The sequence below is a fragment of the Meriones unguiculatus genome, chromosome 8, assembly GCF_030254825.1.
Source record: "Meriones unguiculatus strain TT.TT164.6M chromosome 8, Bangor_MerUng_6.1, whole genome shotgun sequence".
Classification (NCBI taxonomy): Eukaryota; Metazoa; Chordata; class Mammalia; order Rodentia; family Muridae; genus Meriones; species Meriones unguiculatus.
The window spans coordinates 85,924,079-85,937,500 of NC_083356.1; the positions used below are offsets into that span (position 1 = coordinate 85,924,079).

The window sequence follows — 13,422 nt, forward strand, 5'->3', positions numbered from 1 at the left end:
ATACATATATAAGTGTATGTGTTCATATATGTATATATGTACACATATGTATATATGTATATGTACATATATATATGTAACTGATTGTTTCTATGACAGATGTCTGACTGAATGACAAAAACTCTCCAACCCTGAAAATGTGACTTAGCGAAACTAGAAGAAAATGACTTGCTTCACAGTAGCACACTAGCAGATTAGTGTGTGTCCTTGTGGGGCTCTTAAGTATGAACTGAATTCTCTGCCCCTGCATGACTGCTAACACTTCAAAGCCTCTCAGCTCCTGCTGGGAGATACCTGATGTTCAAACTTGTATGGCCTCCATCCTTGTAAAAGAGCTAGCAAATTTCAAACTCTTAATTCAAATCCCATGTAAGAGAAATAAGGGGAAGTTGAGGCTATCAAGCCATGAAGAAAATAAAGACATAAAAACCTTTCTTGCTCTAAGATTCCCTCTTTCTTCTATGAGAATGGCTCAATGGATGGAATCCATGCTTTGTGGAGCCTGTTGCTTGCAGGCCTTACCCTACCCAGAGAAGTCAGACTACTTACTGTATTGTTGCCTCGGATGAGATTTCCAATATAGGCCAGGATCATTCCTGAGAGTCCATTTGCTACAAGGGCACCTGACCTGTACACCTGGACTGAACTGTTATTAACGTAGCAGGTATAAACCCCTGATCTGATTCCATAGTATTTAGCTTAGACTCTACTGTTTGGATTCTGTGAAATATCATCAGAGGAAAGTGAAACTATAGGGTACCTTGTTCAAAGTTGTTAAAATGATCAGGAATGAAAGCCACAGACAGGACAGTATAGGGATGTATGTCCCTATAGGGACATTTGTCCCCTATAGGGACAAAGCAAACTTCAGAACTGGAGATCCTTAGGGAAAGAATCCTTTTAGATTCAAATGGGAAACTGTGTCATTTTTCTATTCATCTTAGTTTTAAAAATTTATATACATGATTTACATTCTAAATTGATGTATTAAGAACTAGTAAGTTCAACTTATTAGTAAAGGTAATTAAATGACAAAAAAAAGGCATACATGTAAGACCCGCCTAGTTACAGGCGTGGCGTCTGGTGCGAGGTGAATGCCTCAGGCAGCACAGAGTCTCCTTTCCCACATCAGCAACGCAGCTTTTATCTTCTTAGCTTAGGATTCCCAAGACAGCTTCATGAGGAGAAAGGGTGAGGGCAGGGAAGCCCAAATCGTCTAGGCTGATTTTCTCATTGAACAAGCTGATGCCACCGAGATGGAGTGAGGTTAATGAGTGAGTCACACAGTTACAAAAGTAGTTTTCAGAAGAGCTGGATACAGAGGTTACATATCATGACTCCTGGCCCATTGTTCTTTCGACTACATCATAGTGATTTCAACATGAGAGAGAAACACTCCATCTTTGTAGTTTTTGTTTATCATGCTTGATTTAATAACATTTGAGAAGGACTTAGATACATAAAGGATCACAAGGACGTGAATAATTCTAAATGTCACATTCTTACATTATAAAATTAGTATGAGAAAAGCCAATTAAGATGCCAACTTTAGTGGCATATGCTGTTAAATTATTCCTCATTTTTATGTCTATACATTTCTTTGTTTTAATTTTATTTTTATTGATTATTATTTACAATTTGTATTATTTGTACAATTTGTATTAGTTCACTTTGTATCCCAGCTGTAGCCCCCTCCCTCATCTTCTCCCAGTCCCACCCTCCTTCTCTCTTCTCCCCCTATGTCCCTCCCCTAGTCTACTGACAGGGGAGGTCCTCCTCCCCTACTATCTGACCCTAGCTTATCAGGTCTCATCAGGACTGGTTGCATCCTTTTCCTCTGTGGCCTGTCAAGGCTGCCCCTCCCCAGGGGGAGATGATCAAAGAGCCAGCCACTGAGTTCATGTCAGAGACATACTCTGCTCCCCTTATTTGGATACTGAGCTGCCTATGTGCTACATCTGAGCAGGGGTCTAGGTTCTCTCCATGCATGGTCCTTGGTTGGAGCATTGGTCTCTGCAGGTCCCTCTTAGCCTAAATTTTTTAGGAATGGATACAGACATTGTGGTACATTTGCACAATGGAATACTACTAAGCAATTTAAAGACAAGGAAATCGTGAAATTTGCAGGCAAATGGATTGAACTAGAATAGGTCATCCTGAGTGAGGAACTCAGAAGCAGAAAGACACACATGATATATATTCACTTATAAGTGGATATTAGCCATAGACATACTAAAATCTATATTCCTAAGGAAGCTAAACAACAAGGAGGACCCTAGGGAAGATGCTTAATCCTCATTCAGAAGGGCAAACAGTATAGACATCTGTAATGGGAGAAGACAAGGAACAGGACAGGATCCTAGCACAGAGGGCTTCTGAAAGAATCTACTCAGAAGGGTATTAAAGCAGATGCTGAGACTCATAGCCAAGCTGTGGGCAGAGCAGGGAATCTTATGAAAAAAGGGGGAGATAGAAAGACCTGGAGGGGACAGGAGCCCCACAAGCTTTTCTTTTGTACATTTAATTTACTTATTTACTGAAAGTGTTCCTACTTTGATGAATCCTACATCTTTTTATTTTTTCTTGCCCTGCCTCCCTTTCATTTTCTTTGTTTATTTCTATGGTGATCCGGATTGAATTACTGAGTGTCATTATGGCCAGCTTTGGTTGTCAACTTGACCCACATGGGAAGAACTAGCCTGCAGGCATGCTTGTGGGGCATTTCCCCCATCGCTAATTCATGGAGGAGGGCCCTGCCCACTGTGGGCAGCATCATCCCCAGGCAGGAGAGCCTGGGCTGTATAAAGAAGGTAGCTGAACATGAGCTTGATAACAAGCCAGTGAAGAGCATTTCTCTGCTGGCTTCTGCTTAAAGCTGTTGCCTTGACTGCTGTGGTGTCCCTTAGTGATGGGCTACAACCTGTAAACCAAATAAACATTTCCCCCCTCAAGTTGCCTTTGGTTGTGTTGTTTATCCTAGCAACAGAAAGCGAACCAGGACACTAGGCAGAAGGAAGAATTCTTCAGATTCTCTCCTAGAGATGCTTAATCTTTCTGTTTAACATATAAGGACTGCATTTTTCCTAATTTTAGTATTTCTTATTTTTAATCAAGTTTCAAATGCACTCAATAAATTACAACTCTCCAAAGCACCCTGCAAAGATGAATCATTATAAGCTATTATTTCACTGGCTATTCTGAGTGTATATTCAGAGTGTAAAGAAAGTATGCCTTAAACTTAACAGTGAGAGACAGAAAGGGAACTTCATTCACGGTTCATTTTGCTTTCCTATTTCACATACTACTTGTTTTCCCCCCACATGCTTAATGACATCCTCCTACATGTGTTCCACTCCTTCAGATTAAATGAAACTATGTCAGCCCGTGGTAATATCCCATCCCTCACAGGCTTTTCCCGCAGAGCCCTTCCTGCTTGCATCTGTCTTGACATACAGAGCAAAGAGGCTGGGTCAAACTACTTCTTAATTCACACTGCTGATCCAAACCACTGTTCCCTGTTTTACAAGCTCACTCATCATTAATTTATTCCTTAACTCAAGAAATGACCTGCTTATTAACTACCAGCACTACATAAAGTACTACGAATATTGAGGGGAATATGGAGAAGCACAACTTAGCATTGACCTTCCGAGTCTATTCTAAAAACGTTTTGAAGAATTTTCTGTTTCTTTGAGACAGATTCCTGACTATGTAGCACAGGGCTGGCCTCAGACTCCCCATCATCCCTTTGCCTCCCAAAGGCTAGATAGAATTAGAGATGTTTTCTGCCATGCCTGGTTGTAACTATAATGCTCTGAAGTCCAAAGTTATCTTTCAATGCATCAAGTCTTAGGGCACTGCCTCTATAGTTCAAGTAAAATGATATATGTCCTGTGACTACATTTCCTCCAGGCTACCAGTGGTTAGAAGGTATGGTCCTCCCTGCAAGGTGGTGCACACCTCTAATTCCAGCGCTTGGGAGGCAGAGGCAGGCAGATTTCTGTGAGTTCAAGGCCAGTGTGGTCCACATAGTGAGTTTTAGGACAGTCAGAGCCACATATTGAGACTCTGTCTCAAAAAACAAACGAACATATAATAATCCATGCCAAACTGTGCTCCCCCCCAGTCTAACAACATGGATAGTTAGTCTCCATACTTCACTAAGGTCGAGACAGTACAATCTTTCAGAACCAAAACCAGGTATGTGTGTCTTCTAATTCCCCATTTTCCTCATCCTCATCGTCTAATTCCTAACTTCCTTAGAGCAGGCACTTCACAATAACCAGGTCCAGAGAGGTCCCTCAGTCTGTCTATTTGGGCTGCTTTGGACGCTTGCCTTAGTTCATATTGGAACTTGAATTTTTATTCTTTTATTATTCTTGCCTTATCAAACTAAGATATATTCCTTTCTTATTTATTTATTTCCTACAATATCAAGTATGTGTAAAGAGACTTAAGTATTCATGTACCTGATTGCAGGCTGTGTTTTCAAAACAGAGTATTCTTTCTTGATGGTGACCGAATTTCTACATGGTCCACAGCAATCACTCTCCATTTCTACTCAAGATTTCATTCCTACTCTTACTTCTTTGATGGTAACTGAAGATTGTTTTCCTGTTCACTTCACGAGCACAAGCTACATGAGAAATATGCCCTGAACACCTTAAACTTGGTCAGTTCATTTCAACTATCATTTTCCTCTCTGACACACTACTAAAACCAAACCAAAACAAAGAAACTGCTACCCCTTCTCCCATCCAGCCCTTCTAATAGTTTCCCCAGTCTCTTTTCATACGTCCAGGCTTTCCATTGCTTTCTTTCCCCAGAGGCATGTTCAGGAAGCTCTTCTCCTCAAGAACTTTTCTTGAAATCTCCAGGCATCTTTTTATTGCTCTACGTCTAACATAACCCAGCTCAATTGTCAGGAAACTCCACAATATACAACACTTTGCCTTTGGACCCACATAGATTGGTGCATCTCAAATGAAACAACTTAACACGTACATATATTGTTATAACTAAAAATAATAACACTGGTTAGTAATGAATAAGTATTTGTCTTAATATTGTGTTAAATATTTGGCACACATTTCTCATTCATGTGTCCTTTGTTGGTCTGGTTACTCTTTGCTCATTGTTCTCCCCAGGGTGCTTAACAAAATATAGTCTTAGGCTTAGTAGGGTCTCAATAAATGACCACTGATTTGCAGAGATAATGAAAAAACAATTATTATTTGCAAGTTTTGTCTACCTATTACTATGGCCCTATAAAATTTTATGTTCCCTGAGGGCACATATTAAATATTCCATTTTTTTTTAAAGTTTTTTCCCTCAAGCCTCAGTTTAAATTTTGTCTGCTTAAGATGAATAACAAATGAAGAGTGAGTGTTTGTTTATTAATGGTTATTCAGGCTGAGGAAAAAAAATGAATCCTGATGGTAGTCAGTTGTGAAAGAATAAAAACATATTTGACATTATTATATATTATATCATTATTATATATAAGCACTATTAAATCTTCCTCTTCTACAATTTAAGGACGCTGGTTCAAGATGAAATGAGGTAGAAGACACACTGGATAGATGCAATAATAATGAATAGCCTTCCTAACTTTCTTTCATACTTGAACCTTAAATGCTATAGCAGAACAATGGAAGGAGTTGTAACAACTTGTGGAGTGATTCAGGATGTCAAACTTTTTTGAAATTGTCTAGTCAGTAGCTGAGGAGATGGCTCAGCCAGGAAAGTGAAAACATTGGATATGGCCACGCCTTGGTGGCACACCTTTAATCCCAGCATTAGTGAGGTTGAGGCAAGGTCATTTCTATGAGGTAAAGGCCAGCCTGGTATACTTAGTGAGCTACTGGCAACAAAGTGAGATGTTGATTTTACCACCCCCCTCATCTAATGTTGGATACAGTAGCATGCACTTGTAATTGCAGTATGGAAGAGGTGGAGACAGAGCAATCCCTGGACTCTGCTGGCCAGCCAGCTAAGGTTATCCTAATCAGTGAGTTCCTAGAATGTTCCAAGAACATTCTAGGTTAATCTGTGTTGGGAACACACTACACACACACACACACACACACACACAGACACACACACAGAGGTGGGAATGAAGAGAAAGAGAAAAGAAGAGATTGATTGATGAGTCATTTATGTATTGTGTTATGTGTCTGGGAGAACCTACAGAGATGGCTCAGTTTTAGATCTCCAGTACCCATGTAAAAAGCCAGATAAGACAGTATGTGCTTATAACCCCAGTGCTAAAGACATAGGGGTGGACAACAGTGGATACTTGAAGCACAGTGGACAGCCAATCTAGCTAGATTAATGAGCGCCAGGTCCAAAAATAAAGGTGCAGAGTGTTTATATCAATATAACCTTTGCCTAAACATGACCATGTTCATGTGTGCACACCCACTCATAGGCTCACATTTATACTAATGAGTACATGGATCTCTCTCACACACACAATTTTTTAAATATATTTTTGTTTTCTAAGGAAGTTAATGAACAACTGATGTGAAGGAAGAAGATAGTTATGATGCCCTCATTTAATTTTGTTTTATTTTGTTTTGTTTTTCAGACAGGATTTGTCCATAGCCCTTGTGGTTCTGGTACTTGCTCTGTAGACCAGGACTCCAGAGGAGATGAGGGGCTGCTGTATTAAGAAGAAATGTCAAGGGCTAGGGATGTGTTTCAATCAGGGGAGTGTTTGCCTAGCATGCATGGCACCCAGAGGTCAGCCTCAAAAGCACATAAAAGAAGGAGGAGGAAGAGGAAAGACCAGTCATGGTGGTTCATGCCTGTCATCCCAGTACTTGGGAAGTAAGTGGAGTCAGGAGGACCAGCAGTTCAAGATCACGCTTGTGACTGTGAGGCCAGCCTGGCCTAGAAACACTGACTCAAACAAGCAAACAATCCAACAACAACAACAAAAAGGTGCGCTATTTCAATTTTTAAAAATATGGAAGTGTTAAAACATACTAAACTTATGTCTCAGAAGAAAAGCAAAACAAAACAAAATGCTTATTCTGTGAGATGATTGAGTCATAAACTGAAAAGTGCCACTAAATTTCTAAACACCAAGTCCAACGTGCTTGCCCAGCATTCCGTTTTTGAAGTTTTTTTTTTTAGCTTTCTTTTTTTCTAATTAAATTTTTATTTTTTATATTATCACAGTTCATTTACTTTGTATCCCAGCTGTAGCCCCTCCCTCATTCCCTCCCTATCCCATCCCTCTTCTCCTCCCTGTTCCTCTCTAAGTCCACTGATAGGGGAGGTCCTCTTCCCCTTCCATCTAACGCTATCTTATCAGGTCTCATCAGGACTGGCTGCAAAGTCCTCATAAAACCTTTTGCTTCAGGATTTCTTTTTTCTCTTTCCCTATAACCTTTTTTTATTCTAGTAAATTTGATATTTCTTTCCTACCTACCAAAAGGCCCACTGTCAACCAATTCTTCACTGTGAAGCTCGCAGTCTTATCAGTTAAATACCATCTGGATATATTTGCATGACTCTCATGCTTCCTTCGGTCCTTGGTTTCAGTTAAGATGAAAAGAATCACCCAGCACTTTTCCCCACCACACACACCATCTACACATGTGCACTTTGTACATATAACTTTTATATGAAAATGTGTCTGAAAACTGATTCAAGATCTTCTCAAAGATGAGTAGATCTATTGATCCAGAAATAGCAAATATACGTGTCCTCTTTACCTGTGCCACTCAGTTATTAAGAAGTCTTGTCGAAAATTCCCCACTTCACCACCTATGACAAACTCTTTAAAAACCACTTCATGGCTGCATAACAGTGCTGCATAATAGGGCTATAGAGTCTGGTTTTCCCCAGAGACATCATGATGGTACAACATGACCCAACTTCTTTCCTTTTATGCTCTCTTTATATTCTCAAAGAGTTGCCTTCTATTTACAACTTTATTTTCCACAAGTTCCCTTTAATTCAGCCATGTCTTTTCACTTACTGTCCTTTGACTAGCATCTACCTCCACCCCCGCCTTTGGCTTACATACTCCACATCTTCCTTCCCTGTGCCTTCCTGACTACAGAAAATGCATTTAGTTCAAATTCAACTTTCTGAGCTGGGTGGGGTGGTACATGCCTTTAATACCAGCACCTGGGATGCAGAGGCAGGTGAGTTCAAGGCTGGTCTACAAGTCCAGGACAGCCAAGGCAACACAGGGAAATCCTGTGTTCGAAAAACAAAACAAAATCAAATTCTTTCATAAAACCTATACAAATTTCCACTTTGCAGGATCTTTTCTATTTCTGTAATTCAAATAATTATGATTCCTACCATTTGTTGCCTATTTACCACATATTTTCACTTACTGCTTGTATTTTTCTTGTGAATTAAGCTTATATCCCAAATTAAATAATAACCATGGCTTAGGCTTCCTGGCCCATCTTCTCCCACACATGCACACAACAGGGACTAGATTGAAAACACTCAATGAACCTGTATTGATTTACTTATTGACTGAATACATATGAAGTCAAAGAAACAGTGAATATTAGGAGAAAAGGCATCTTCAACCTGGTGAAAGGGTGTTCAAGGTTGATTTGTAACCCCCCTGGATTGGAATAATTTCTGTTAACCTCATGTTGGACTCAGGTATACACAATGGCTGTTAAATTGTCACCTTGTTGCCCTCTCAGTGCTCACAAAGGAAATGAAATCAGCTTTATTAATGCTTGAAGCTGAGACTTAACAGTTTTCTTTAAGGGAACCTAAGGCCATTTGCGATCTCACAAACCAGCATTTTCGAGGGGAGTACTTAATTCATGGTATTTTATTATTATATTTTACATAAAATTTTTTAGGGTTGTGTCTATTTTTATAAAAAAGGTATCCCAGGAACATAGAATAGTAAAAGTAGAAATATTCTGAGCAGTCAACTAGTTCACCATGTGCATTTTACAGATATGGAAACTAAGTTCCTAAGAGGAGAACTGATTTGCCCACGGTCGTAATCTAGGTATTGCTGAAGCTGCATCTAGAAATCGGAATTATCAGTGCATGATTCTATGATTTTTCTAGAACCACATGGTTGTACACTTTCAGTTTTGTACTAAATTTGACATTATTCAAAGGAGAAAAAAACAAGAATTAAAAAAATTATTTCTTTTACTTTGCACTTAAGATAGTCTCTTAAGTTACTAATAAGAGTATGTACAGATAGCATGAGCAATAATAATAAGCAAGTGTGAATAGCATCTTAATTATTTACATGTCTGAAGCCACATAAAACTGCACAGTTTCTCATTGTCAGGCTGAAGGGAAGCAGTTCAATGAATGTGGTTGGCTTGGTTTTAGGAGATGACTTTGAACTGGGGACTGTGCTAGCCTTTGTAACAGTGGGGTGGGTGATTGTTTGAAACATGAAGACAGGGCCGTGCAGAAAGAGACATGCGCACAGTGAGTCTGGGTCACTTTGTGCTGCAAGAGGAGATGCTGCTTAGTGTTTGGCAGAAAAGCACGGACTGTCACCTTAACCTCCCGCACTTCTCCAGCAGTAGTGGGCCCCGTAGAACACTGCTTCCTGTCTCCCTGCTGCTTATCCATCAGTTTAATTAAAGAGAAGAGAACTGTTAATTCTTGTTTAAAAGTCTGTCTGAGAAATATTATTTGATTCCTCTAGCAGATGCAGAGATTTAAAAGGGAAGAGAGAATTTGAGAGAAATTAAATGATTAACTTTTATAGGGAATGTTAATGGAAATTTGGCTTTGGCAAAATTATTTTGCAGTCTGTATTACATCATATCACTTGACTTTTCGGTGACAGACATCAAGTGGTAGCTAATACCAGCATATAGTATTATAATTTAACAATATATTTTTAAGATAAAAATTACAACTAGAAATTCATATAAGTCACGCTGTGAAAGGGTCCATTCATACAATTCAATATTCTAGAGCTTTAGAGGCATTATGGTAGTAGAATAGAAGACAAATTTGCCAAATAAAGTAAAAGATGTGGCAAATTCAAACTTGAAAGAAAACCAGACCTGTGAAGTCTAACTTCTTGTTAATCGTGGAGGTGCAAATGGTCTGTGTTTTATCAGATTCAGGAAACCCACATGACACGGAACAAACATGGTGTTGCCTTGCAAATGTCACTTACCTGTACCATTGTTAATTGTGGTCTGGATCGTGGCTTCTGGCCCCATAGCATCATAATCTTCCTTCATTTCTTCTGTGGGAGAAAATCATCTTTAGCATTTGAAAATTATAGAAAGGCTTACTATACTAAGCATGCCAAACATAGGAACAAGGAGGAGCCTTTCAAGAGAAATAGAAAAGGCTTGTTGTAGACCTGTAAACAGTAGCTTTGTTCAGGCGATTGAATGAATTCAACAGTGCTGGCTGCACAAGAACTTATTTACTTTAAGCATCACTGCAAGCTGTGAAAAACAGAGGTGCTTATTTGAAGCAAACGAAGGGCTTTTCTTCTGGTGGCAGTTCTAGTGACAAACAGTGGGGAGATGTTATTTCTTTCAATAAGAGTTGAGTCAAAAGTGACTGCTAACTCTGGGTGCTTAGTGGCACATCAGAGTATCTCATTTTACTTTCATGCTTTCTTTCTTCTTACTATAGCTATGATGGTGTTAGTCTAAGCAAGCATACTTTTAAAAAGAAATTCTCAATTTTGTACACCAAAACTTGAAATGCCTCATTTTACAAGCTAATGTTTCAGATGCATTAAAAATATCCATTTACTGTTTTGCATAAAATTATAAAGTCTTTTTCTTTTATTTCTCCTCCCCTATTTCTCATAAATAGCATTTTGTTTTAAGCATTTGTCATTTGTGCCTCCACAAGTAATCATTTTCATTTTCTGATGAAAAATATAGAGAAAACAATGTTTTGGTTAAGATAAAAATAAAAATAGTAGAATTGAAGGTGAAAATTCATGAATGATTAAAAATTGAAGGTGAAAATTCATGAATGATTAAAAGCCATTTTTGAAAATGGTAATGTTCTCAGTTAAAGGAGAAAATAAGAAATGTTCCTGTCTACTATATTATAGAGTATGTGGGAAGGCAGAGCAAGGCAAGCTGCCAGTTCAAAATACTTCAGATAAACAAACATAACATGGACTTAAAAAAAAATTGTAGCTTTACAGTGACAATGCTAATGAGAACAGAACATGATCTAAGATGAAAATTACTGTGCTGTAATCATTTCAATTAAAACTCGAGAAACTGTAAGTAGAACTCTCAAATTTATCCAGATTATTTTCTGTTTATCACATAATACACTACTGAGGTGGAAAAACAGTTACTAGAAAATGTTACAGCAAAATTGACTCTATCTGTATGTGGAATCAAAGCTGAAACAGCGTGTTCCTGTCAGATGCACAAACACACATAGATACTAATTTAATACCATTCGTCACATAATTTTAGTAATATTTATTTAGACTCTGTACCCACTTCAAATTAACTCCTGACCCTAGGCATCTCCTTTATTCCAGGAATATATTCCCTGGGATATTTGGCATGGAACATTTAGAAGTTCAATACACATCACCATTGTATTGTCATTTGTAATAATCAGTGGTTTGGGAAGCTCTTTTTGGTATTTTTGTTTGAAAGAAACAAAATAGGTATTTCTGAGTTCAGTACTAGAAATAAATATAGCTTCTGTGCCTTTTGTCCTCACTTATATCATGTGACTTCTGGTAGCCAAGAGTCACAAGAATCGTAAGTTTTCCATTTGAGAGCACAATGAGTCACTGAGGGGAAACCAGGTAACAGCTTTTATTTTTAAAATTTATTTATTTATTATTTATTTATTTTTACTTTCTACATAATGGTGATAATATCCAAGATTTTCTGCTGCACTTCCTTCCTTGTTGTCATTTTCTTATGAAAAGGTAAAGAGAAGTTACAGTAAGTGTCTGCTTTCCAGATTTTTAAATGTCAGTTACACAGACATGTACTAGGCCCTTTGTGCATTGATGAGCTGTGACCTTCTTTTACCAAATATTGCACAACTGTTCAGAGGTGACGGTGCCACATTTACCTGGAAAGCATTTACTCCAACTTGATGAGCCCAGCCTTTTTCCTTTTTGGATACTAAACTCACTCTACTAAGATGAGTCGTGGATCCTTCTCAGGTGTTAGGGTCTTTGTAAATCCACATTCATAAGGACATAATAATACACACTTTAGGAATACCTCCCCTCAACTATTGGCAAGCCTCACTGGCTTCCTTCCTCATCTTTAACCTTTTTCAGGACAGACCTCTGACTCAGCAATACTTGTCTAAAACCACATAGTATATTTATTTTTCAAACACTTGTAAAAGTTTGCATTTTCCAGTCACCCTTGGGCTAAAGGCTTGTGAAAATAAAGTATACTTTCTTCTGTAGGATGGAGAATCCTTGAATAAGCAGAACAAGGCTAAGATGCAGGTGATTTATTTAAGTCTGTGTCAATGATAATGATGTCATGGTTTCCAGCACACTGTGTCCACCCCATTGTGGGACGAAAGAATGTCAAGGACAGCTCCAAACACAAAACTTTGATTGTGCTAGGACCGGAAAGGCACAGTAAGAACTCCTCTACACTCTTCAGTGCAAAACCTGCATCCTGCAGACAAACTACAGAGCGTAGGGGAGAAAGAGCAAAGGAGAGGGGCTTATCTCAGGGGAAAGCTATGTGCTGAGGTATGACTGCAGACAGCCAGGCACCGGGGAGAAAACACTCCTAAATAAAACACACCAGAATTAGAATTATTGTCTATATTGTGTGTTTTAAACAATAAATAAGAAAAATATTTTATCAGAAGAAAAATGTGTTATCTACAAGTCAGGATAAACAATGAGGAGCTTTTTGAGACTGATTTCTTTTCATTAGACATCAAGGCACCACATCAGAGCACTTTTAGAACAATAATAAAGAAAAAGAACAGTAAATCATGACCAATCATTAGAGCCAGACAGGTAATAGCTGGGTAACTTTCTTGGTCTAAATAGCTTAATGATATTAGGGATTTACATTTTATTTAATTATTTTGAGTCCAGAATGCTTGTTTATTTACTATAAAGGTGAGAGCACTTACATCACAGTCTCCATTAACTACAGGGGACAGCAGGGTGTGCAAGGCACTCATATGGATCATTGTATATTAAGAGCCTTGAAATTATGATCCATGACCAACACACAAAAAAAGCTGCTACACTCACAAGCTACACAGGCTGACAGTGCTGTTTTGGCTTTTTTTCAACCATTGATCTTTCTTCCTTCCTTCCTTCCTTTCTTTTTTTCTTTCTTTCTTTCTTTTTTCTTTCTTTCTTTCCTTCTTTCTTTCTTCCTTTCTTTCTTTTAATTAAACTTTTTAAAAAGAAGTTTGGGGCTGTACATTTGTTATATTGTTATTAATTATTCC

The 13,422-nt window shown here is 38.3% G+C and overlaps 1 protein-coding gene across 6 annotated transcripts in view; it reads right to left on the reverse strand.

The window, feature by feature from the left end:
* Positions 1 to 13,422, reverse strand: part of Zeb2 (zinc finger E-box binding homeobox 2) — a 132,222-nt gene that overhangs the window by 27,370 nt on the left and 91,430 nt on the right. For 4 of the 6 annotated variants that reach the window (XM_021658570.2, XM_060390119.1, XM_060390116.1 and 1 more), the window contains one exon: positions 10,151 to 10,222. In XM_021658570.2, the coding sequence (XP_021514245.1) occupies positions 10,151 to 10,222 (72 nt within the window). The remainder of the gene's footprint in view (positions 1 to 10,150; positions 10,223 to 13,422) is intronic. The other 2 variants (XM_060390117.1, XM_060390115.1) reach the window with 1 other exon arrangement.